At 39.2% G+C, this 27874-nt stretch overlaps 1 protein-coding gene across 1 annotated transcript in view; it reads left to right on the forward strand.

Annotated features, from left to right (window-relative positions):
* Positions 1-27874, forward strand: part of LRGUK (leucine rich repeats and guanylate kinase domain containing) — a 184240-nt gene that overhangs the window by 116561 nt on the left and 39805 nt on the right. Inside the window, exon 16 of the mRNA XM_077137085.1 lies at positions 15456-15595. Within this exon, the coding sequence (XP_076993200.1) occupies positions 15456-15595 (140 nt within the window). The remainder of the gene's footprint in view (positions 1-15455; positions 15596-27874) is intronic.

Here is a 27874-nt window from a genome sequence, read left to right on the forward strand (position 1 = left end):
CTATTGATTTGAATATCCCTAAAGTTTGACACAGTATCAGGTGACTCCCTGATGGTAAGGTTTAATAATATTCCATATTCTCCTATCCCTCAGGGGACTTTGCCAATACTTTTTGATTATCTGCTTAATATACTCTAGGATATATCCAGGCATTACAATAATCTATATAGGATTAAAGGACCTCTATCTTATTCTGTGCTCCTTATGTTTCAGTTGTTTAAATGAGCTATACAGATAGGTTAAATTGGATTATGTACTACAGAAAATTTCAGTTCCAGACAAAAATAAACCTTTCTTGCATTGGTCTCAAAGAGTATGTGTGATTCTAAAATATAGACAGTGTCTTCCTTACCCCTTATATTCTGAATTACTTTAACCCCAACCTGTTTGGCTTCATTCTTATCTCTAAATATCAGGTTATATAAAAAACAGCCTCTCAAAATTCAGAAATAATAATCACCACTCCGGACTTGATGTGTCTGCTCTAAAAGTTTACTGTCTAGGCCCCTGTTTTCTTATAAGCATTTTCTAAAATGACCAAACTATTCTTGTTCTTTTGTTTCTGGTTTATTTTGTCTCACCAAATGTCCCATATGTTCATTCACATCACTGCATGTCTCACAACTTTGTTCCTTTTTTTAGCAGCACAACCTTCGTTCATAAGTATACACAATTGTTTGCCAATCTACTTCACCCTCAGGCATCCTTCAGCCACCTGCATTTATCAGGCATGATGTAGAGGGCCCAAAGTCCACAGTCCATCAACATTCTCAATTAAAGATAACTTCATTGTTCCCAAGAGAAAGAAAACCAATAAACACACCCTTGCCAAATAGGAAATCTAAACCTCCTCCTAACTCTTTCCCTCCCCCCATTATTTAACTCTACTATTGCTGTGGTAGTGCTGATGGTTTCCTTTTGAACACAGTTTATAGCATGCAATAGCAGTTTTCCCCTGGACCCTGGACTTAAACACTCTTTGTACAAGAATCATATCTTTGAAGTAATTCTTGTGAGAACTGATTCATATTTCTAGTGTTAATCAGTGGGACACGTAGGTCTGTACAACCACTTTCAATCGTGTTCATCTTAAATGTGGTAATGTTACTTATAGATCCACTATAGAACCACCTTCACTCCTATCTATTCCCTTACATTGGAGTTCAACCTCATTAGCTAACAGTTCACATGTCTCTAGCTTCTATGTATCTTTAGGTCCCCTATATTTTGCATTATAAGCCTCTGATTATACCTTTATGCTGGTCATAAAAGTGGAATCATACCGTATCTATCCTTTTGTGTCTGCCTAATTTAACTTCAGTATTATGTCCTCAAGTCTCATCCATCTTGTCATGTGCTTCAGGACATCATTTTGTCTTACTGCTGCATAATATTCCATCATATGTATATATCACATTTTGTTGATCCACTCATCTATTGATGGGCATTTGGTTTGCTTCCATCTTTTGGTGATTGTGAATAGTGCTGTTATGAACATTAGTGTGCAAATGTTTGTTTGTGTCATTGCTTTCAGCTTTTCTGGGTATATATACCAAGTAGTGGTATTGTTGGGTCATAGGGCAACTTGATATTTAGTTTCCTAAGGAACCAACAGTCTTCCATAGTGGCAGCACCATTGTACATTCCCACCAGCAGTTTTTAAGTGTCCCAGTTTCTCCACATCCTCTCCAACATTTATAGTTTCCTGTTTGTTTAATAACAGTCCTTCTTATAGGTGTGAGGTGGTATCCCATTGTAGTCTTGATCTGCATTGCCCTTAATCCAATGAAAATGAGCATCTCTTCATGTGCTCTGAGCCATCTGTATTTACTCTTCAGAAAATGCCTATTCATGTTTTAAGCCCATTTTATAATTGGGTTGTTCTTTCTTTTGTTGTTGAGTTGTATGATTTCTTTGTATATACAGGAAATCAAACCTTTGTCCAATATGTGATTTCCAAATATTTTTTCCCATTGAGTTGGCTGCCTCTTCACCTTTTTGACAAAGTCTATTGAAGTGCAGAAGCATTTGATTTTTAGGAGTTCCCATTTATTTTTTTCTTTTGCTACTTGTGCTTTGGGTATAATGTTTAGGAAGCTACCTCCTACTACTAGGTCTTGAAGATGTTTCCTTACATTTTCTCCTAGAAGCTTTATGGTGCTAGTTCTCATATTTAGGTATTTGATCCACTTTGTGCTAATTTTTGTGTAGGGGGTGAGTTAGGGGTCCTCTTTCATTCTATTGGCTATTGATATCCAGTTTTTCCATGGCCAATTATTGAAAAGATTATTTTGTCCCAGTTCAGAGGATTTGGGGACCATGTCAGAAATCAGTTGACCTTAGATTTGGTGGTCTATTTCTGCACTCTTGATTCAATTCCATTGATCAATGCTTCTATCTTTGTGCCAGTACCATGCTGGTTTTTTTAAAATTATTTTTTAATTAAAAAAAAAATAACAACAAACACAAACACAAACACAAACATTCTTAATATATGATCATTCCGTTCTACATATATACTCAGTAATTTACAATATCATCACATAGTTGCATATTCATCATCACTATCATTTCTAGAACATTTGCATCAATTCAGAAAAGGAAATAAAAAGACAACAGAAAAAACTCGTACATACCATACCCCTTAACCCTCCTTTTCATTGATCACTAGCATTTCAATCTAAATTTATTTTAACATTTGTTCCCCCTATTATTTATTTTTATTCCATATATTTTACTCATCTGTTGATAAGGTAGATAAAAGGAGCATCAGACACAAGGTTTCACAATCACACACTCACATTGTGAAAGCTTTATCATTATGTAATCATCTTCAAGAAACATGGTATATTAGTTAGGATTCTCTAGAGAAACAGAAACAATAGGGAACACCCACAAACACAAAATCTATAAAAGTGTCTCATGTGACTGCAGGAATGCAGAGTCCAAAATCTGCAGGGCAGGCTGTGAAGCTGACAACCCTGATGGAGGGTCTGGAAAAACTCCACAGGAGAGGCTCACCAGCCAAAGCAGGAATGGAATCTGTCTCTTCTGAATCCTCCTTAAAAGGCTTCCCATGATTAGATTAAGCATCACACATTGTAGAAGACACTCCCCTTTGGCTGATTACAAATGGAATCAGTTGTGGATGTAGCTGATGTGATCATGATCTAATTCTATGAAATGTCCTCATTGCAACAGACAGTCCAGCACTTGCCCAACCAGACAAACAGGTACCACAACTTGGTCAAGTTGACACATGTCCTTGACCATGACAGGCCGCCTCTTGTCAACTTGGCAGCTATATATATCACCTTAAACCATACCTAATTTCCAAATGAAAACAATAAAACACACATTTTTTTCTTTTACCTGACAATACTCAACTGTCCTGCAAATACTGAAAACACATTAAATCTCTCCTGAATAGGGCGCAAATCCTTGGGCAACATTCATTCTTAAATTTGATATCTTACAACTTAAATAGTATAACATGAACAAAACAGCATTACAGTCCTCGTTTCTGTAACTGATCATGTGGCCGAAGTTCATATTTATCACTACCTTCTTCCACTACCCATTCCATGTTCCCTTTACCCTCAGCAAGCACTTCAGCTGGCCGTAGTTCTTTGTCTGGTGGGGTGACCCAAACCTTCATTCCTGAAGTTTCAGAGCCATTGGCAGTCCTGCCTGGATTGGGTTGTTGCAGTTTTCCATTGATTTTAATCACAGGGCATGTTAGTACTAAAATACGCCCTAGGGGATCTCCTATATTCCAAGAAAACTCTTCTTTACCTCCATTATGTAGTTGATGTCTTACTTCCTCCTGATAGTCAGAGTCAATTACCCCAGACAATAATGTAATTCCCTTCTTGACTTGTTGATCCAGTGGCATAAGTAGCCCAAAATGACCAGTTGGCACTCTTAAATACCAGTTCAGTGGAATCATTGTTGTTTCTCAAAAGGAGAGTAGTTATCTGCAGCAGATGATAAGGCTTTGCTCCAAAATCCTAAGGGTCTGCATTGTGATTCTCTTATAGGGGCCTGCCAAAGGCTCCAAACAGCATCTCTATTTGCCACTGACACTTCCAGCACCACTGGATCTGCTGGATCATACAGCCCAAGTGGCAGGGCAGCTTGTACAGCAGCCTGAACCTGTCACAGAGCCTCCTCTTGTTCAGGTCCCCACTCAAAATTAGCAGCTTTTCTGGTCACTTGATAAATGGGCCAGAGTAGCACACCCAAATGAGGAATATATTGTCACCAAAATCCAAAGAGACCAACTAGGCATTGTGCCTCTTTTTTGGTTGTAGGAGGGGCCAGATGCAGCAACTTTTCCTTCACCTTAGAAGGGATATCTCAACATGCCCCACACCACTGGACACCTAGAAATTTCACTGAGGTGGAAGGTCCCTGTATTTTTGTTGGATTTATCTCCCATCCTCTGACATGCGAATGCCTTACCAGTAAATCTAGAGTAGTTGCTACTTCTTGCTCACTAGGTCCAATCAACATGATATCATCAATATAATGGACCAGTGTAATGTCTTGTGGGAGGGAAAAACAATCAAGGTCTTGCAGACAAGATTATGACATAGGGCTGGAGAGCTGATAAACCCCTGGGGTAGGACAGTGAAAGTATATTGCTGACCTTGCCAGCTGAAAGCAAACTGTTTCTGGTGGTCCTTACTAACAGCTATTGAGAAAAAAGCATTTGTCAGATCAATAGCTAAACACCAGGTACCAGGTGAGGCACTGATTTGCTCAAGCAATGATACCACATCTGGAACAGCAGCTGCAATTGGAGTTACAACCTGGTTGAGCTTACGATAATCCACTATCACCCTCCAAGACCCATCTGTTTTCTGCACAGGCCAAATAGGAGAGTTGAATGGGGATGTGGTTGAAATCACCACCCCTGCATCCTTCAAGTCCTTAAGAGTGGCAGTAATCTCTGTAATTCCTCCAGGAATCCGGTATTGCTTTTGATTAACTATTTTGCTTGATAGGGGCAGTTCTAATGGCTTCCACTTGGCCTTTCCCACCATAACAGCCCAAACTGCACAACTGAGAGAGCCAATGTGGGGTTTCTGTCAGTTGCTCAGTATGTCTGTTTCAATTATACATTCTAGAACTTGGGAAATAACTACAGGATGGGTCTGGGGGCCCACTGGACCCACTGTGACATGGACCTGAGCTAAAACTCCATTGATCACCTGGCTTCCATAAGCCCCCACTCTGACTGGTGGTCCAGAGTGACGTGTTGGGTCCCCTGGAATTAATGTCACTTCTGAACCAGCGTCTAATAATCCCCGAAATATCTGATCATTTCCTTTTCCCCAATGCACAGTTACCCTGGTAAAAGGCCGTCGGTCTCCTTGGGGAAGGCTTGGAGGAAGATCAACAGTATAAATTTGTGGCAGTGTAACAGGATTCTCCCTCAAAGGGACCTTGCCTTCCCTTCATTCAAGGGGCTCTGGGTCTGTAAACTGTTTCAAGTCTGGAAATTGATTAAGGGGCCATGACTCTGTGTTTTTGTAATTCAGGTTAGACTTCTGTTCACTTGACCTAGAACTCTTTTGTTTATACAGCTTGAACAAGAATTTAGTAGAATGTCCTTCTATTGTATTTCTAGGTACCCCATGATTTACTAGTCAATTCCACAAATCTCTCTGTGTCATATAATTTTGATGCCTGCTTTGAGTTTGCTGTCTATTATAATAGCCACGTCTACCCTGTCTTTGGTGATTAAGTGCTGCCACCTGGCTTCTGCCAACTCGGGATCCTGTCATCCCCATTGTGTTTAAGGATTCCAGCTCAGTGACAGCAGTTCCTACAGTAATATCTGACCTACAGAGAAGTGCAACCACAGAGCTCTTTAGGGATGATGGTGCTAGTCTCACAAATCTATTTCTCACTGTTCTGGTAAAAGGTGCATCCTCCGGACATTCCTGGAGTGTAAGAGCAGGCTTTACATGATAAATCCACTCTAACATTCCAATCTCTCTAAGCCTCTGGATCCCCTCATCTACATTATACCAGGGAAGTTCTGGCATTTCAACCTCAGATAATGTCAGCCAACTTTTGATCCATGTTTCAACCAACCATCCAAACAAACTGTTAATACCATTTCTAACCACTCGAGCTATAACATTGAATGCAGAATCTCTGCTTAGTGGGCCCATATCAATAAATTCAGCCTGATCCAGCCTTATATTCCTCCAACCATTATCCCACACCCTTAAAATTCATTGCCACACATATTCCCCTGATTTCTGTCTATATAAATTGAAAAACTCACAGTTCTTTTGGGTATAACGTACGTCCTCATGTGTGATATTTTGTACCTCACCGTTAGGGCCCTGTTGGGACTTTAATCTAGTTACAGGTCTGGAAGAAATGAGGGGTGGCAGGGGTGGTTCATGAAAAGAATTAGAAATACCTTCCAAGCCATTTGCTTCAGGGCCTTCGTTTGCAGTTTCATCTGGTGAAACAGGATTAATCACTCTAGGGCTAATCCCTTAAGGAGGAAGTTGGGTTGCCAACTCCTCAAGGCAGGCTGGAGGTGGGGTGGTTATGTCCTCAGGGCAAACTATTACAGGGTTATCTAGAGAAGACTCAGCATGATCTAGGGTTTCACCTTCACCCCCGACATCATTATCAATCCATATGTCACCACCCCATTTTTCATGGTCCCACTCCTTTCCAATCAATGCCTTCACTTTAATGGCAGACACCATGCAAGGTTGAGATTTAAGTTTACATTGTAAAGTTGCTATTCTAACAATAAGATTCTGACTCTGATTTTCAGAGATCTCAAGTCTATGGCTACAGGAAATAAGATTTTCCTTCAGGATACTCATAGAAACATCTACATCTTTCAGACGGTGCTTAAGTTTCTTGTTTGAAGGCTTAAGCCCATCCCTTTCACCCCTTAATGTAGCCTGTATATCTAACAACAACCAACCAACATCTCTATACCTCTTATTTCTACAAAACTTTGTAAAACTGTCAAAAACATTATCCCCCAGTGTCTGGCTTCGTACAAGAGAAGCATTAGGAGAATCGAATGATGATATTTTGACTATCTCCTTTGCCAACTCACTCCATGGATTGGGAGTGTCATTCTGATTATGGTAATCAGAGTTCTTAGTGTCTCTGAGTCCAGTCAAAGTAGAAAACCATTCATAAAAACCCATTTTATAGATTCTGTTTCTTAAGAATCACTCCTGGTACCAAGATGTGTTAGTTAGGGTTCTCTAGAGAAACAGAACCAACAGGGAACACCCGCAAACACAAAATCTATAAAAGTGGCTCACCTGACCACAGGAATGCAGAGTCCATAATCCGCAGGGCAGGCTGTGAAGCCAGTGACCCCAACAGAGGGTCTGGACAAACTCCACAGGAGAGGCTCATCAACTGAAGCAGGAATGGAACCTGTCTCTTCTGAATCCTCCTTAAAAGTCTTCCTGTGATGAGATTAAGCATCACGCTTTGTAGAAGACACTCCCCTTTGGCTGATTACAAATGGAATCAGTTGTGGATGCAGCTGATGTGATCATGATCTAATTCTATGAGATGTCCTCATCACAACAGACAGGCCAGCACTTGCCCAACCAGACAAATAGGTACCATAACTTGGCCAAGTTGACAGATGTCCCTGACTATGACACATGGCTACTGGAGCACAGCTCTACATTTTCAGGCAGTTCTCTCCAGCCTCTCATTACATCTCGACTAACAAGGTAATATCTTTTAATGTGTAAGAACAAGCTCCAGGATAACCTCTCGACTCTGTTCAGAATCTCTCAGCCATTGACACTTTTTTTGTCTCATTTCACTCTTCCCCCTTTTGGTCGAGAAAAACTGAAGGTTTTCTCAGTCCCTTGATGCTGAGTCCCAGCTCACTCTAGGATTTCTGTCCCATGTTGCCAGGAATATCCACACCCCTGGGAGTCAGTATCCCAGGAAGCCAGGGGGGAGGGTGTGGTGAGTTTGCTTGTTGTGTTGGCTGGAGAGAGAGGCCACATCTGAGCAATAAAAGAGGTTCTCTTGGGGGTGACTCGTAGGCCTAATTTTAAGTAGGCTTGACCTATTCTTTGTGTGGTTAAGTTTCACTGAACAAACCCCAAGATTGGGGGTTCAGGCTATTGCTTTGGTTGTCCCCACTGCTTGTGAGAATATCCAGAATTCTCCACTTGAGGAAGTTGAAATTTCTCCCTTTCTCACCATTCCTCCAGGGGACTCTGCAAATACTTTTTTTCTCTCTGTTCAAATCTCTCTGGAATTTATTGGGGCATCACTCTGGACAAACTTACAAAATCTTATGCCCTACTCACAGTTCCATGTACTTATGGTGTTCAATTAAGCTGTCCACATAAGTTATATTAGGAAATGCACTAGTCAAAATATAAATTTTGTTTATATTTTATAAACAATAACCAAATAACCATTTTTTGCTTTAGTCTCACACATAAGTTACAATTTTTAAATATTAATTACCAACTATTTTCAATACGCTGTAATAATGACATTCCTTTGTTCTTCCTCATGCAAAAACATTTTTAAATTTGTTCATTTAGTCACTATCATTATACACTCTAAGCATTCCTAGATTATACCATCTCAGTCTTTATCATCTATCTTTCTGATTTCATTTGTGTCCCCAGCCCTCCTCCCTCTATCATTCTTACATTCAGCTTCGTTCCATGTTCTAGCATAATTGTATTACAGTTAGATAGTATTGTGCTATCCATTTCTGAGTTTTTACAGTCAGTCCTGTGGTACAATCTATATCCCTTCAGCTCCAATTACCCTATAACTTACCCTATTTCTATCTCCTGATGGTCTCTGTTACCATTGAAATTCTCCAAGTTTATTCACTAATGTTAGTTCATATCAGTGAGACTGTACAGTATTAGTCCTTTTGTTTCTGGTTAATCTCACGCAGCACATTGTCCTTAAGGGCCATCCATGTTGTTACATACTTCCTAACTTTATTCTGTCCATTGTATGTATATATCACAGCTTGTTTTAGCCACTTGTCTGTTAGTGGACATTTTGGCTGTTTCCATCTCTTGGCAATTGTAAATAATGCTGCTATAAATGTTGGTGTACAAATGTCCGTTTGTGTTTTTGCCCTCATGTCATCTGAGTAGATACCTAGCAATGGTATTTACAGGTCATTACTTAGCTTCCTAAGGAACCGCCAGACTGCCTTCCACAGCGATTAGTATCGTGCTGTTTTGACCACTGTAGCTTTATAATAGGTTTTAAAGTCACAGAGTGTTAATCCTCGCACTTCGTTGTTCTTTAGGATGCTTTTAGCTATTTGGGGTCTCTTTCCCTTCCAGGTGAATTTGGTAGTTAACTTCTCCAAATCTTCAAAGTAGGCTGTTGGAACTTTGACTGGTATTGTGTTGAATCTGTAGATCAATTTGGGAGAATTGACATCTTAACTATATTTAACCTTCCTACCCATGATCAGGGAATGTCTTTCGACCTATTTAGATCTCCTTTGATTTCTTTTAGCAATGTTGTGTACTTTTTTGTATACAAGTCCTTTACGTTCCTAGTTAAGTTCATTCCTAAGTATTTAATTCTTTTAGTTGCTATTTTGAATGGAATTTTTTCCTTAACTGTCTCCTCAGGTAGGTCTTTGCTCATGTATAGAAATGTTACTGATTTTTGCACATTAATTTTATATCCTGCCACCTTGCTGTATTTGTTGCTTAGTTCGATTAAGTTTGCTGTAGATTTCTCAGGATCTTCCAAGTGTAGTATCCTATCATCTGCAAATAATGAGAGTTTTACTTCTTCCTTTCCAATTTGGATGCCTTTTATTTCTTTTTCCTGCCTGATTGCTCTAGCTAGAACTTCCAGCATAATGTTGGATAATAGCTGTGACAGTGGGCATCCTTGTCTTATTCCTGATCTTAAGGGGAAAGCTTTCAGTCTCTCTCCATTGAGTACAATGCTGGTATTGGTTTTCCATATATTCCCTTTATCATATTGAGGTAGTTACCTTTGATTCCTATCTTTTGGAGTGTTTTTTATCAGAAAAGGATGTTGAATTTTGTTGAATGCTTTTTTAGTATCAATCAATATGATCATGTGATTTTTCCCTTTCAATTTGTTAATGTGCCGTATTACATTAATTGATTTTCTTGTGTTGAACCATCCTTACATACCTGGTATAAACCCCACTTGGTCATGGGGTATAACTCTTAATGTGTTATTGGATTTGAGTTGCTAATATTTTATTGAGAATTTTCGCATCTGTGTTCATTAGAGAGATTGGCCTGTAGTTTTCCTTTCTTTTGCATCTTTACCTGGTTTTGGTATTAAAATGATATTAACTTCATAAAATGAGTTAGGTAGAGTACCTTTTTCCTCAATGTTTTGGAAAAGTTTGAGCAGGACTGGTGTTAGTTCTTTTTGTAATATATGATAAAATTCCCCTATGAAGCCATCTGACCCTGGGCTTTTCTTGTAGGAAGATTTTTGATGACTGATTGAATCTCTTTACTTGTGATTGGTTTGTTGAGGTCTTCTGTTTCTTCCTGAGTCAGTGCAGCTTGTTTGTGTGTCTCCAGGTATTTGTCCATTTCATCTAAGTTGTCTGTTTGTTGGCATATAGTTGTTCATAGTATCCTCTTGTGATTTCTTTTATTTCTTCAGGGTCTGTGGTAATGCACCCCTATATATTTCTGATATTATTTGCATCCTTTCTCTTTTTTCTTTTCAGTCTTGCTAATGCCCCATTAATTTTATGAATTTTCTCAAGGAACTAACTTTCGTTTTATTTATTCTTTCTAATATTCTTTTGTTTTCCCATTCATTTATCTCTGCTTTAAGCTTTGTTATTTCTCTTCTTTTGTTTGCTTTGGGGTTAGTTTGCTCTTCTTTCTCAGGTTCCTCCAAGTGTGCTGTTATGTCCTTGATTTTTGCTCTTTCTTGTTTTTTAGTACAGGTATTTAGTGCAATAAAATTTCCTTTCAGCACAGCCTTTGCTGCATCCCGCAAGTTCTGATAAGTTGTATTCTCATTTCATTCATCTCCAGATAGCTACTGATTTATTTCTCTAGCAATTTCTTCTCTGACCCACTGGTTGTTTAAGATTGTGTTATTTAATCTCCATATATTTGTGAATATTCTTGTTCTTTGATGGTTATTGAGATCCATCTTCATCCCACTGTGATCAGAGAAAGTGCTTTGAATAATTTCAATGCTTTTAAAATTTATAAAGACCTGTTTTGTGCCCTAGAATGTTTCATGAGCATTAAAGAAGAATGTATATTCTTGTGGTTTGGGGTGCAGTGACCTATATATGTCGGTTAGGTCTAATTCATTTATCAAGTTATTTAACATCCCTGTTTCTTTGTTGATCTTCTGTCTGGTTTTCTATCTATAGAGGAGAGTGGTGTATTGAAGTCTCCTACTATTATTGTTGAAACATCTATCGCTCCCTTCAATTTTGCCAATGTCTGTCTCATGCGTTTTGGAGCTCCTTGATTGAGGACACAAACATTTATGATTGTTATATCTTCTTGGTGAATTGACCCTTTAATTAGTATATAGTGTCCTTCTTTGTCTTTTATGATGTCTTTACATTTAAAGTCTATGTTGTCTGGTATTAGTATAGCTGCTCCTGCTTTCCTTTGGTTACAAGCTGCATGGAAAAACTTTCCATCCTTCACTTTCATCTATTTGTAGTCTTGTGTTTAAAATGAGTCTCTTGTAAGCATCATGTAGTTGGATTATGTTTCTTAATCCACTCTGCCAATCTGTATCTTTTAATTGGTAAGTTTAGCTAGTTAACATTCAAAGTTATTACTGAAAAGGCATTTCTTGATTCTGCCATCTTATCTTTTTTTTTTTTTATTTGTCAGATCTATATATTCTTTTTCCTCTTTCTCTTTGACTTTTTAAATTACCCTTAGTGGTACTCTTCAATTCTGTGCCCCCCTCCAGTCCTCCCTCTCTTGCCCTTTTTTTTTCAGCCAGCAGAACTCCTTTTAGTATTTCTTGTTGGGCCGGTCTCTTGTTGACAAATTCTTTCAGGTCTTTGTCTGTGAAAACTTTAATCTCTCCCTCAATTTTGAAGGACAATTTGGCTGGGTAAAGGGTTCTTGGCTGGAAATCTTTCTCTTTCAGGATCTTGAATATATCATACCACCCCCTTCTCACCTCCAGGGTGCTAGCTGAGTAGTCTGAATTCAGTCTTATTTAGTCTCCCTTGTATGTAGTAGATTGTTTTTCTCTTGCTGCTTTCAGGATTTTCTCCTTCTCTTCAAAATTTGACAGCCTGGTTAGTTTGTGCCTTGGGGAAGGCCTATTCGGATTTATTCTGTTTGGAGTTCGTTGGGCCTCTTTGACTTGTATATTTATGTCCTTTATGAGGGTTGGGAAGTTTTCCCCTGTTATATCCTCAGCTACTCTTCCTAGCCCTTTATTCCTCTCTTCTCCTTCTGGGACACCAGTGAGTCTTATATTTGTGTGCTTTGTTTTGTCTATCATTTTCCTGAGATCCAATTAAAAATTTTCCATCTTTTTTTGCCATTTGCTGTTTTAAGTCTTTAAAGTTGGTTTTCCTGTCCTCTATATCACTTATTCTTTCTTCTGTCTCTTCAAATCTTGTGTTGTGTGCCTCTAGTATGTTTTTTATTTGGTCAACAGAGTCTTTAATCTCTGTGTTATCTGCTATTTTTCTATTTATTCTTTCAAATTCCTCTTGATGCTCTTCTACTGTCTTCTTGATCTCCTTTATGTCATTTGCTGTCCCACTTATTTTATTGAGTAGAATGATATGAACATCTTTGTTTAGTTGTTCCAGCGTCTATGTTTCCTCTGGTGTTTTAATTTGGTCATTTGGCAAGGCTATATCTGTCTGCATTGTGATATGCTTAGCGATCTTCTGCTGTATTCATGGCATATAAATATCTTGATTGAGTTACTTTGAAGTTGATTACTTTCAGTATTCTAAGACTTTGTATTTGCGGATGGTTATACTGCAGAGTGCAGGACATGGGGTGGGGCACTCAGTGCAGTGATTTGTTTCAGGGCAGGTAGAGACACAAGTTGGGTGTGTTACACTGATGCTTGTGAACATGGGCCCCCAGTGGCCTTGGAGGGTGTAGCTGTGTGGGTGCACCAGTCTGGGGGCGCATAACCCTGGTGTGCACTGGTCTAAGATGCAGGGCCTTTTGTGTGCATGTGTAGAGCTATGGCAGCAGGTCGGCATTATGCCTTCATGGATTGGGGGCAAATGTGACTGGCTGCACAGGTCAGCATTTCTCAGAGCTGGGAAGTGTGGCTAAGGGTCCTGCACATGTGCGCTTCTAGGACTGCTGTATTGTGCAGTTCCCAGAGCTGAATCATGTGATTGGAGGCCCGTGCAATCACAGGTGACATAAACTGATGCGCAGAGCTTGGGATGGGGGTGTGTGTGTGGTGAGGCTGTGTGACACTATGGGGGGCAGGTATAGCCTGGGTAGGGAGGTTAGTGTCCACAACCTTTATGTGCTGGCAACAGCCTGCAGGGAACAGGGAGGGGGAAGTAGTGCTCTTGAGGGGTGCAGGAAAAGTGGATTGGGCTGCACTTGGGGTGGGGGGGTGGGGCAGGTACATGCACTGAGGGCTGATAGGGTGGGGGCGCCTGGCACGTGGGGAATGGGAGAAGGTGACGGGGTTCAGTATGTGGGGTGTCAGGTGAGTTGCTGTTCATGGGGCTGCAATGGTGAGGGTAGCATGCCTAAGGAATGAGACCTGGCTTACTTTGTATTCCGTGGCTCTTGTCCACGCTCTCCTGTGGGCTCCATGCCTGTGCGCCAGGCTCCAGCTCTCTGCCTCTCACTTCCTTGGCCTCTGCAACCAGGGCTGCCCCATGTGGTGCAGAAGGCTCTCCCAGGTCAGCTGCACTCCCTAATCACTGCCTCAGTCACCCTCCTGTCCCTTCTCTAACTTTTCTGTGAAACAGGGCTAATCTTGAGCTACCCTATTCGGCCATCTTCCCAGAAGTCACCCTTCTGGGTTCTTATGCATGCCATTCTCTATTCCAGATATGCCCTCCCCCCAATTATTTGAAAGCCTTTCTTCTTTAGATCTTAAGATCTCTACTCAACTGTCACCACTTTCAAGAGGATTTTCCTGACTCTCACTCTGCCTCCTTCTCTGATTTTTTTTCCTTCATTGCACTTCATTGTGTCTGACATTATCTAGTGTATTATTTGTCTGTCATTAACATTAGAATGTAATTCCCACAAGGGCATTACTGCTGTATTTATTTATTGCTTTATCCAAAACATCAGAGCACTGTCTGGCATGTAGTAGGTGCTCAATTAAGCACAGGCCTATTGACTTTCTTGTCATAAAGATTAATAAAGAATGCTTCTACATACAATTGTCTCATTTTATCACTTTTTAAATTATGAAAATAGCCATTTCAATGTTCCTTTTCAAGTTTGTTACTTGGAATTCCCTGGGTGTGAATTTACATGTACGTTGCTTATGTGAGTCTCCCTTTTCTCAAGACATGTCCTAGGTATGGAGATTTAGGCTTTATTCAGCACAGAGGGACTCTGGCCTCCCCTTTCAATCCAGGTGTTCAAACCTCAGTCACTAAGGCAGGTGTCTGATTCTGAGACACTTGGACCTTTTAGCATCAATTCCTACTTCTCTGGCCTTAGTAAAGTATCTCTGATGCTACTTCATTTCTAGCACCTGGAAATGTATCTTTCTTTGGCTTTGAATTTTGCTATGCATTAAAAACAAGACAAATATGTGTTATATATGACCTAGTGTTTCCTCATCTACATAGTCAGCCATATTCACTGGAAGTACAAGTGGAAATAATTTATCTTAGCATTTTAAGCAAGATTTCTGGAAGTGTTGATGCTCCTGGGTATCTGAAGGTATTTACCCTTGGCCATCTATAGATTATCTGTAATAGAAATTTAGATTCTGTATATTCTAGGTCTCTGGACATTCATTTATAGATTAATTTTGTTAAGCAGTTATCTCATCATCCATTCCATTCTGTTTCTTCTTAGCTTTACATGTTTTATTTTCTTTTTAACCTTTCAGAAGAAGTTTGTCAAATGGGAAGTAATTATAAGGGTAATTTTTCAATTGGGTATATAGAAGCCACTGTCTTTGCTAAGGTTTTACTTCCTTTAATTCCGTTCATATACCTATGTTGATTGAGCACTTGGTATACTCACAGCATGCATCTACTAGGTGCTGTAGGCTGAATTTTTATGTTATACTTTATTATTAATATTATTGTTATTTTATTCTGACTCATATTTAATTTTTTTTCAAATTGATAATGCATAGATTTTAAGGATGCAGTTTGTTGTGTTTGGGCAAATGAAGATCTAAAACACTTTTATCACTCCAGAAGGTCTCCTCACCCTACTTTATGCCTTTTATTTTAAACTTTTTTTCCCTATCAGATGTTAAGACATCTCACATGAAATCTGAAGAGCCTCATAGGAAGCTTACTACTTTGAATACGGCTGATTTCCTGGATTCTACATACAGAAACTACTTTGTTAAATCGTGCACCAAAATTTCAGCAAGAAAAACACCAGCGGTAAGAGGAGGACAGAGGGGATGAAGCAGTAACTGGTCATTACAATGTCAGAAAAAAATGGGATTTAATACTTTGAGACTAACACATTTTCCCCAAACTATGCTCTCACTGGTGTCAGCTGTAGACATGTTTTTTAAGTCTCTTCTTATACTCCTAAGAATAAGCATTAGTTCTAAAATTAGGATGTTCAAGGCAAGATCAAAGTGTAGTACCTTTCTCCCAGGCTTTCTTCTCAATGAAAACCCTGACACCCTGAACTCTTCTGTTTAGCAAGAACAGAAAAGCACAACTATAAAATAAGTGCTGTAAAAACTGTATTTCAAGGGAAACATTGCTTTGTTGTTGGGTTATAGTTTTTAGGGTTCTTGTTTTGAAGCTGAAAAGGGAGTACACTTGAAGAGAGTCTGTGTTTTATATAGCATGGCATTATTTCAACCAGTCATATAACTTAACCTCAATTCAGTTCTTTGAGAATTCAGAGAAATCAGCATGTATGAAATGCAGAATTGTCCTTGAATTCAATAGTGTTCATTTTCCATTTGCATTACTTGTTTTTTGAACCTACAGATGTTACTAAGATATATTCACACACCATATATTCCATCCAAAGTACACAGTGTCAACAGTATCCTCACTTAGTTGTACAACCTATCATCACATTCAGTTGAGACAATTTTCATTGCTCCAAAGAGAAAAATAACAGATAGGCACACACACAAAAAGAAAACCCAAAACACCACATAATTCTTAACCCCCCCCACCTACCCTGAACTATTTACCCCTAGTATTGCTATGGTACCCATGTTACTGTTGATGAAAGAATATTAAGGTATTACTATTAAAATAGCCCATAGAATGCAATAGGTAATTTTTCTCCATATACTACACTATTAACTTTTGTACAAATGTCATACATTTGTAGTAGTTACCATATGCATTACTTTTTTTTTTTTTGGTATGCTGTATGGTGGGGTCACATTTCATTCTTTTTCCATGTGAGTATCCCATTATTGAAGCACCATTTGTGGAGTTGTTTTTTGTGTGTGTTTGTTTTTGTTGGTTTCTTTGTTTGGGAAATGCATGGGCTGGGAATCGAACCCAGGTCTCCTATATGGCAGGCGAGAATTCTACCACTAAACTACCCTCGCCTCCACCCCCCACACTTGCATTAATTTTTATATGATGATCTTGAAATATAAAGAAACCTAAAAAATTACAGTTGTGTTCTGGGGCAGAAACCATGAACTTTTGTTTTGGTTGTCAATTCCTTGGTGGTATTTCCTTTAGGCTACCCTGTTCTAAGCAAATAATCACATCATCTCCTAAGGTCGAACCAGTGGCCCAGAAAGAATGAGACTGGTCACTGGAAACAAAATGCCCCAGGCTGTTGTATATCCAGGCACAGCTGTATTTTACTCAAATTAAATCTGGTTGCTGGGTATTCTAGGCTCAAGAAACAGAGACCCTTTTAAACCAGAGGAAGTTCTATTATAAAGAACACAACGAGTTGCCCAGGAATTACTTACAGACCTCATCAGAAGTGGACCTAGGATTAGAAATTAAGGTGCAAAGTTCCTGTTTCCCAGAGGCCTTGGTCCTCTCATTTCTGCGTTTATTTCTCCTAAGTTCTATTTTCTTCTCTCTACCTGCCAGCCTTCTCCACTCACTCACAGGTTCCCCTTCCCATGACCTCTTGGCTTTGTTCCAGGCAACTTCCCTCTGTCTTTTTTTTTTTTTTTTTTTGCCTTTTATAATGGAGATTTATTAACTTACATTTTACACTTTTTAGGGTGTTAAAATGTCCAACTCAAGACATCAACAGGACGATACTTGGACTCTGAAGACAGGCTGCCAGCATCTGGGGCTCCTTTGTCACATGGAAAGGCACATGGCCAACATCTGCTGGTTCCCTCTGTCTTTTTAATTCTTATTGTCAAAGACAAGAGAATATGAATGGCCCAGTTTAACCTTTCAAACCATGCCACTCATGCAATTTTAGACTGCTAGTCCAGTCACTTGTTGCAGGGCAAAGGATAGGACCACTTTGTACTGGTCATGGCACTCTAAACAACTATAAATAATAAGGATTTGTGCCTTGTTACTTAAGTGCAGGAAACATCACATTTATCCAAAAGAAATTAAAACTGGAATTGTTCCCGTCTACAGGATGTGTGGGAAATCAAATACCAGTCACCAGGAGTAGAGCTCACCTCCCTTTTTTGGATTAGTTCTAGAATACTGAGGTTTACACCATGCCGTAAAGTTGAGGAAGGACCTCTGGCCTCCAGACTATCATGGTTACTTGGAGATGTTCCTTGTCTAAGACCCTATTTTCCATTCCAACTCAGTGGCTCTGATATTCTCCATATCCTCTCCCATTAACAGGGTTGCCTTGAAATTAACCTGAAGATTTTACCATACCCTGGCTGTGTGTGTGTGTGGGGGGGGTGGGGTGGGGAGTGGGGAGGGCAAGTAAGCCAAAATGAATAAGAGTGAGCCTTAATCCAACATGGATCTAGTACATAAAAGCAAAGAAAATTGGACACAGAAGTGGAAGCCAGAGAAGGAGAGGGAGATTTTTTTATGATGGAAGCAGAGATTAAGTCACCCCCCAGAAGCTACAGACTTTGAAGAAAGCACAGCTTGGAAATACCTTGATTGGTGGTACTTTTTTTTTTTTTTAAAAAGTAAAAGAGTGGGGACAGGGGGTCAATGACTGAAGCAGTCAAAGACCCTGTCTTCTTATTCCACTCAGCTTTTATTCCTGAATCATAACAGAAAGTGCATGCATGCTTGTTTTTTATTGTTCTTAACACAACGTATTTTTCTTGCTTAATGTTTAATCTTTATTTATAACTCTTATAGGGAAAGAATAGTCCTAGGACACAGTCCGGTGCATTGACTGTTCTTTCCCAGTTTCTCAGAACAGGACTTCTGGCAGTTTGCCGCCATCTGGTAGCACACAGTGTGCTGTGTTCAGCTGTTCTTCATCCTGGTTGAGTGCAGCCATGTATGCGCCTTAGACTGAAGTCACCACATCTGGGTGGTGCAAAGGTGGTTCAGTGGCAGAATTCTCACCTGCCATGCCAGAGACCAGGGTTAGATTCCCAGAGGCTGCCCATGCCAAAAAAAAAGAGACCATTTGCAATTTTCCAAGTGGGCCCTAAACCCAATGTCAAGTGTCCTTTTAAGAGGCAGAGGGGAAAGCACAGACACAGAGGAAAGGCCATGTGGAGATGGAGGCAGAGATTGGAGTTATGTGTTCCAAGCCTGGGAACACTTGGAGCTATCAGAAGCTGGAAAAGACAAGGAAGGATTCTCCTCTAGAGCTTTCTGAGGGAATGTAACCCTTCGAACACATTGATTTCAGACTTCAGGCCTTCATAACTGTGAGAGAATAAATTTTTGTAGTTTTTTTTACATGGGCAGGCACCGGGAATCAAACCCGGGACCTTGGGCATGGCAGGCAAGTACTCTTACCTGCTGAGCCACCGTTGCCCAATTTTTGTAGTTTTAAGTCACCAAGTTTGTGGTAATTTTTTATGGCAACTACAGGGAACTCATACAAGTTTCTTTTTTATAAACAGAAAAATATTTATTAAATAATATTCGGAAGTTCATACAATGTCTGGGGAGGTTTGGAAACTACAGCTAACCAAGAACATATGCCTAAATGATACCAAGAAATTATAGCAGCAAAGACCACACTGCCATTGTCATGAATGTAGGCCCCAGTGTCACAGAGGATAATTACTTATGCCAAACCATCTGTGGTAGTTTGGAGTTGTATGTACCCCAGAAAACATGTCTTTAAATCTAATTCATTCATTTGGGTGTAACCCATTATAAGTAGGACTTTTTTATGAGGTTGTTCTGTTAATGGGTGGCCTACCTCACTTGGGGTGAGTCTTTTTTTTCTTTTCATACATACCATACCCCTTACCCATCCCTTTCTTTTTTTTTAAAATTAATTTATTTTTTATTTATGATACATAACCACATACAAACACAAACATTCTTATCATATGATCATTCTGTTCTTGTTATATAATCAATAACTCACACTATCATCACATAGTAGTATATTCATCATCATGATCATATCTTAGAACATCTGCATCAATTCAGAAAAAGTAATAAAAAAAATAGAAAAAAAGTCATACATACTGTGCTGGTTTGAAAGGATGCATGTCCCCTAGAAAAGCCATGTTTTAATCTAAATCCCATTTCGTAAAAGTAGAATAATCCCGATTCAATACTCTATGTTTGAATCTGTAATTAAATAATCTCCCTGGAGATGTGATTTAATCAAGAGTGGTTGTTAAGCTGGATTAGGTAGAGACATGTCTCTACCCATTTGGGTGAGTCTTGATTAGTTTCTGAAGTCCTATAAAAGAGGAAACATTTTGGAGAATGAAGGAGATTTGGAGAGAGCAGAGAATGCTGCAGCACCATGAAGCAGAGTTCATGAGCCAGCAACCTTTGGAGATGAAGAAGGAAAATGTCTCCCAAGAAATTTCATAAAACAGGAAGCCAGGAGAAGAAGCTAGCAGATGACACCGTGTTCACCATGTGCCCTTCCAGATGAGAGAGGAACCCTGACTGTGTTCACCATGTGCCTTTCCAGATGAGAGAGACTCTGTGTACACCATGTACCTTCTTACTTGAGAGAGAAACCCTGAAGTTCATTGGCCTTCTTGAACCAAGGTATCTTTCCCTGATGCCTTTGATTAGACATTTCTATAGACTTGTTGTAACTGGGACATTTTCTGTAAACTAGCAACTTATTAAATTCCCCTTTTTAAAGCTGTTCTGTTTCTGGTATATTGCATTCTGGCAGCTCTCAAACTAGAACACATACCATACCCCTTACCCCTCCCCTTCACTGATCACCAGCATTTCATTCTACTAAATTTATTTTAACATTTGTTCCCTCTAATATTTATTTATTTTTAATACATATGTTTTACTTGTCCGCCGATAGGTAGACAAAAGGAGCATCAGGCACAAGGCTCTCACAACCACACAATCACACTGCGACAGCCATATCATCATACAGTTATCTTCAAGAAACATGGCCACTGGAACACAGCTCCACATTTTCAGGCAGTTCCCTCCAGCCTCTCCATTACACCTTAACTAAACAGGTGATAATCTATTTAATATGTAAGAATAACCTTCAGGACAACCTCTCAACTCTGGAATCTCTCAGCCATTGACACTTTATTTTGTCTCATTTCGCTCTTCCCCCTTTTGGTCGAGAAGATTTTCTCAATCCCTTGATGCTGAGTTCCAGCTTATTCTAGGATTTCTGTCCCACATTGCCAGGAAGGTCCATACCCCTGGGAATCATGTCCCACATAGAGAGGGGGAGGGCAGTGAGTTTGCTTGCTGTGTCGGCCAAGAGAGAGAGGCCACATCTGAGCAAGAGAAGAGGTTCTCTTGGGGGTGACTCTGAGGCCTAATTTTAAGTAGATTTAGCCTATCCTTTGTGGGATTAATTTTCATATGAACAAACTCCAAGATTGGAGGCTCAGCCCATTGCTTTGGCTGTCCCCACTGCTTGTGAGACTATCAAGAATTCTCCACTTGGGGAAGTTGAATTTTCCCCTTTTTTACCATTCCCCATAGGGGACTCTGCAAATACTTCCCTATTCACTGTTCAAATCACTCTGGGATTTATCTGGGCATCACTTTGGACAAACCTACAAAATCTCATGCCCTACGCAAGGTTCCAAGTACTATGGTGTTCAATTAAGCTGTCCACAAAAGTTATATTAGTAAATGCACAAGTCAAAATATAAATTTTGTACCAAATAAACATTTTTTGCTTATCTCACACATATGTTAAAGTTTTAAAATATTAATTACCGTCTATTTTCAACACCGTGCATTATTGACTTTTTTTGTTCTTCTTCATGCAGAAACATTTTTAAATTTGTACATTTAGTCACTATCATTATACAAACTAGGCATTCCTAGATTATACCATCTCAGTCTTTATTGTCTATCTTTCCTTCTGATTCCATTTGTGCCCCCAAGCCTCCTCCCTCTAACATTCTCACATTCAGCTTCATTCAGTGTTCTAACATAATTGTATTACAGTTAGGTAGTATTGTGCTATCCATTTCTGAATTTTTACAATCAGTCCTGTTGTACAATCTGTATCCCTTCAGCTCCAATTACCTAATATCTACCCTATTTCTATCCCCTGATGGTCTCTGTTACCAACTGAAATTCTCCAAGTTCATCCGCTAATGTCAGTTCATATCAGTGAGACCATACAGTATTTGTCCTTTTGTTTCTGGCTAATCTCACTCAGCATAATGTCCTTAGGGTCCACCCATGTTGTTACATGCTTCATGACTTTATTCTGTCTTACAGCTGCATAATATTCCATTGTATGTATATACCACAGCTTGCTTAGCCACTCTTCTGTTGATGGACATTTTGGCTGTTTCCATCTCTTGGTAATTGTAAATAATGCTGCTATAAACGTTGGTGTGCAAATGTCTGTTTGTGTTCTTGTCTTTATGTCCTCTGAATAGATACCTAGCAATGGTATTGCTGGTCATATGGCAATTCTATACTTAGCTTCCTGAGGAACCACCACACTGTCTTCCACAGTGGTTGTAATATTTGACATTCCCACCAACAGTGGATAAGTGTGCCTCTTTCTCCACATCCTCTCCAGCACTTGTCGTTTTCTCTTTTATTGATAATGGCAATTCTTGTGGGTATGAGATGATATCTTATTGTGGTTTTGATTTGCATTTCCCTAATAGTCAGGGAAGTTGAGCATCTTTTCATGTGCCTTTTGACCATTTGTATTTCCTCTTCTGAGAAGTGTCTGCTCATGTCTTTTGCCTATTTTGTAATTGGGTTGTCTTTTTTGTTGTTGAGTTGAACAATCTCTTTATATATTCTGGATACTGGACCTTTATCTGATATATCATTTCCAAATATTGTCTCCCACTTTGCTATACTCATTTATTAGCTCTCATAATTTTGCAGTGGATTTTTCAGGGTTTTCGACATATAGTATCATATCATCTGCAAACAGTGAGAATTTTGATGCCTTGCATTTCTTTTTCTTGTCTAATTGCTCTGGCTAGAACTTCCAACACAATGTTGAATAACAGTGGTGATAGTGGACACCATTGTCTTGTTCCTGATCTTAGGGGGAAAGTTTTCAGTTTTTCCCCATTGAGAATGATGTTAGCTGTGGGTTTTTCATATATTCCCTATATTATGTTGAGGAAGTTCTCTTCTATTCCTATCCTTTGAAGTGTTTTCAACATGAAAGGATGTCAAATGCCTTTTCTGCATCAATCGAGTTGATCATGTGGTTTTTCTGTTGATATGGTGTATTACATTAATTGATTTTCTTATGTTGAACCATCCTTGCATACCTGGGATGAATTCTATTTGGTCATGGTATATAATTTTTTTAATGTGCTACTAGATTCAATTTGCAAGAATTTTGTTGAGGATTTTTGCATCTATATTCATTAGAGAGATTGGTCTGTAGTTTTCTTTTCTTTGTCTGCCTTTGGTATGTGATTGATGTTAGCTTTGTAGAATGAGTTAGGTAGCTTTCCTTCCTCTTCAATTGTTTTGAAGAGTTTGAGCAGGATTGGTACTAATTCCTTCTGGAATGTTTGGTAGAATTCACATGTGGAGCCATCTGGTCCTGGACTTTTCTTTTTGGGGAGCTTCTTAATGGCTGATTCCATTTTTTTACTTGTGATTGGTTTATTGAGGTCATCTATTTCTTCTCGAGTCAAAGTTGGTTGTTCATGCCTTTCTAGAGAGTTGTCCATTTCATCTACATTTTCATATTTATTAGCATAAAGTTGTACATAGTATCCTCTCATTACTTCCTTTATTTCTGTGGGGTCAATTGTTATGTCTCCTCTTCTATTTCTGATTTTATTTATTTGAATTCTTTCTCTTCTTCTTTTTGTCAATCTTGTTAAGGGTTCATCAATCTTATTGATTTTCTCATAGAACCAACTTCTGGTTTTGTTGATTTTCTCAATTGTTTTCATGTTCTCAATTTCATTTATTTCTGCTCTAATCTTCATTATTTCTTTCCTTTTGCTTGCTTTGGGGTTAGTTTGCTGTTCTTTCTCTGGTTCTTCCAAGTAGACAGTTAATTACTTGATTTTTGCTCTTTCTTCTTTGTGGATATAGGCATTTAGGGCAATAAATTTCCTTCTTGGCACTGCCTTTGCTGCATCCCATAAATTTTAATATATTGTGTTTTCATTTTCATTTGCTTTGAGATATTTACTGATTTCTCTTGTAATTTATTCCTTGACTCACTGTTTGTTTAAGAGTGTGTTGTTGAGCCTCTGTATATTTGTGAATTTTCTGGCACTCTGCCTATTGTTGATTTCCAACTTCATTCCTTTCTGATCTCAGAAAGTGTTTTGTATGATTTCAATTTTTGTAAATTTATTGAGGCTTGTTCTGTTACCCAGCATATGGTCTATCCTTGAGAATGATCCATGAGCACTTGAGATAAAGGTGTATCCTGCTGTTGTGGGGTGTAATGTTCTACATATATCTGTTAAGTCTTGCTCATTTATTGTATTATTCACCTTTTCGGTTTCTTTATTGATCCTCTGTCTAGATGTTCTGTCCATTGATGGTAGATGTGTCTATTTCTATTTTAAGTGTATTTTGGAGCATTCTGGCTCAATGCAGAAATATTGTTTATATATATAAATAAAGATTGTTATATCTTCTTGTTGAATTGTTCCTTTTATTAATACATAATGTCCTTCTTTGTCTCTTTAAACCGTTTTACATTTGAATTCTAATTTGTTGGATATTAGTATAGCTACTCCTGCCCTTTTCTGATTGTTATTTGCATGGATAATTTTCCCAACCTTTCACTTTCAACCTATGTTTATCCTTGGGTCTGAGATGCATTTCCTGTAGACAGCATATGGATGGGTCCTGTTTTTTAATCCATTCTGCTAGTCTATGTCTTTTGATTGGAGAGTTTAATCCATTAACATTTAGTGTTATTACTGTATGGGCAGTACTTTCTTCTGCTATTTTGCCTTTTGGATTTTATGTGTCAAATCTAATTTTTCTTCTTTTTACCTTTACTGATAGTCTTCATTTCTATACTCTTCTCCACACCTCTCTCTCCTTTCTTTTCTCATCAGTCTCTAGTGCTCCCTTTAGTATTTCTTGCAGAGCTGGTCTCTTGGTCATGAATTCTCTAGTGAATTTCTGTCTGAAAATGTTTTCATTTCCCCCTCATTTTTTTTCACATGGGCAGGCACCGGGAATCGAACCCGGGTCCTTGGGCATGGCAGGCAAGCACTCCTACCTGCTGAGCCACCGTGGTCCCCCCTCATTTTTTAAGGACAGTTTTGTTGGATATAGAATTCTTGGTTGGCAGTTTTTCTCTTTTCTTAATTTAAATTATCATCCCACTGTCTTCTCACCTCCATGGTTTCTGCTGAGAAATCTACACATAGTCTTATTGGGCTTCCCTTGTATGTGATGGATTGATTTTCTCTTGCTGCTTTCAAGATTCTCTCTTTCTCTTTGACACGTGACATTTTGATTAGTAAGTGTCTTGGAGTACATTGTCAATCTGTTCTTTGACTTTCAGTTCAGCTTTTTCTGGACCACTAGCTTAGGTTTGGTTTAAGTGGAGTATGCTGCACTTCTTGGATCTGTAATTTTATGTCTTTCATAAGAGTTGGGAAATGTTCAGTGATCATTTCCTCCCTTAGTTTTTCTCCTCCTTTTCCCTTCTTTCTCCTTCTGAGACACCCACAACACATATATTTGTGTGCTTCATGTTGTCATTCAGTTGCCTGAGTCCCTGCTCATATTTTTCCATTCTTTTCCCTATATTTTCTTTTCCTTGTTGTAGTTCAGATATTGTCCTCCAGTTCACTAATCCTATCTTCTGTCTCTTGAAATCTGACATTGTAGGTTTCCATTTTTTTAAATCTCTTCTACTGTGCCTTTCATTCCCATAAGTTCTGTGATTTGTTTTTTCAGACTTTCGATTTCTTCTTTTTGTTAATTCCTTGCCTTCTTTATATCCTCCCTCAATTCATTGATTTGATTTTTGATGAGGTTTTCCATGTCTGTTTGAACATTCTGAATTAATCGTTTCTACTCCTGTATCTCATTTGAATTGTTGATTTTTTCCTTTGACTGGGCCATTACTTCAATTTTCCTAGTGTGATTTGTTATTTTTTGCTGGCATCTAGGCATTTAATTACCTTAATTAGTTTATTCTGGAGATTGTTTTCACTTTTTTTTACCTAGGATTTTCTTACTGGATGGCTTTGTTGTCAATCTGTTCTTTGACTTTCAGTTCAGCTTTTTCTGGACCACTAGCTTAGGTTTTGTTTAATAGAGCAGAATATTTCAGTTCTTGTTTTCTTGTTTCTTGCCCTGCCTCTATGGTGCTTCCCCACCACCCCCATCCTTAGGAGGGTCTATTTAGGTATTATAGACCACAGTTAGATTTTCCCAGACCAAACTCGCCTCCTGTCAGGAGGAAACAGTCACCTGCGTCAGTTTTCTCTGAGGGTGAGACCCAGCAGGTTTGAAAGACTTTCCTGTGAAGTCTCTGAACTCTGTTTTTCCTATTCTGCCAAGGATGTGATGCTTGTCTGTCTGTGGGTCCTGCCAGCATAAAGTGATGTGGTACCTTTAACTTTGGCAGACTCTCCCTGCTGGGGGCATGATGGAGACAGAGGAGAGGTTGTAGGCTGGCTTTAATTGCTTCAAATTTCCCAACCCTGGGGTCTGAATTCCTTGAGGAAAGGAATCCACCTGGGTTGGACCCCACCCCCCCTCCCATGGAGAAGGCACAGGCTCCAGACAAGCTCCCAAACAAGCTTGTTTCTGCCTATGCCTGGGGCAGTGGAGCCTGAGAAGCCTTGCAGCTGTAGCCAATGAGTAATCAATCTGTAGAAACACAGCCACAGAAGCGAAAAAGAAAAATCCTTTTTGGAGCAGGACCCCATTCCTCAGGTTTGCCAATGAAGAGCTTAAGTTGGTAAGTTGCCCTGTGTATCTCCAGTTCCTATATGCCCCCTTCTTTCCTGCAGAGCCCAGACCTTTTCAGATCCAAAAAAACCTCTGTTTTTTTTTTTTCTTTTTCAGTCAGCCCTGCCCCCTCTGTGCCAGGGCAAAAACCAGTGATCTCTGACTTTACTTGAGGTTCAGCTGAGCTGGGGGCCTATTTTTAGTAGTCAGAATTTGTTAATTAATTTCACAATTGGAGTTTTGTTGTGTTCAGCTTCTGCTGCTAGTAAAGTCCCTTTCCTTTCCCCTCTGAGCAGCAGCCTGTCCAGGAGGGGCGCAGCTGCCATGGCTTGGGGAACTCATGCTTCTGGGGGGCTCGCAGCCAGTCCAGCTGGTCCAGACTAGGGTATGCTGTGTGTCCGGTCACTGACATGGCCCTAACAGTTGTTCTCTACTGTTCCTGGCTATTTACTAGCTGCTCTGGAGGATGAACTAAATCCCACACCTTGTAAGCCACCATTTTGGCTCCTTATACAAGTTTCTTAAGCCCTTGACTGGTAGTTCTACCTTTAAAATTATGAGACAATAAATTCCAGTTGTTTAAGCCAACCAGTCTGTGCTATTTGTCACTGCAGCCCTGGCAAACTAAGACCCCCAAGTATCACTCTGTACCTACATTCACCTCCTTGAGAAATTGTTCAGTCCCCATAATCCAGGGTCTCCAGAGTCCTTGAAAATGCTTTGTGTCCCATGTCAGAGAGTTGGAAGTTACTGGTCCACAATGGCAGTAATGCTTGATCCCCTTGCAATTCTAAGGTTTTAACACCTTTGTTTTTCATTGCAATTAGTTTAAATGGAGATATAATTTAACAGGATAGTTTCATAAAGTAGCAAATCAAATACACCAAGAACCAGGTTCATTTTTCAGAAATTCTTGCAAATGTAATACTAAATTGCTGCTGTTACATGCATGGGTTGAAGTCACCTAAGATCATTTTTAGTGCCTTATTTTTCTAGTCAAGTCTTTGAATTCAAAACTATTTTGAATTTCAAGTATTTATCAAAATTTTGGAGATTTCATAGGCTATTAACCTTCTGCATAGCTATTATAATGCTACAAAATGAGCAACACACCTTTTTAAGACCAACACAACAAAAGTCTTAACAACTTAACATAAGAAGTCTTATATGTCAGAGAACATAAATAGCCTTCATAGAGCATTTATAGTTTTAAAATGGCTTTCATGTGTATTCTCATGTATC

The sequence above is a fragment of the Tamandua tetradactyla genome, chromosome 1, assembly GCF_023851605.1.
Source record: "Tamandua tetradactyla isolate mTamTet1 chromosome 1, mTamTet1.pri, whole genome shotgun sequence".
NCBI classification, from domain to species: Eukaryota; Metazoa; Chordata; class Mammalia; order Pilosa; family Myrmecophagidae; genus Tamandua; species Tamandua tetradactyla.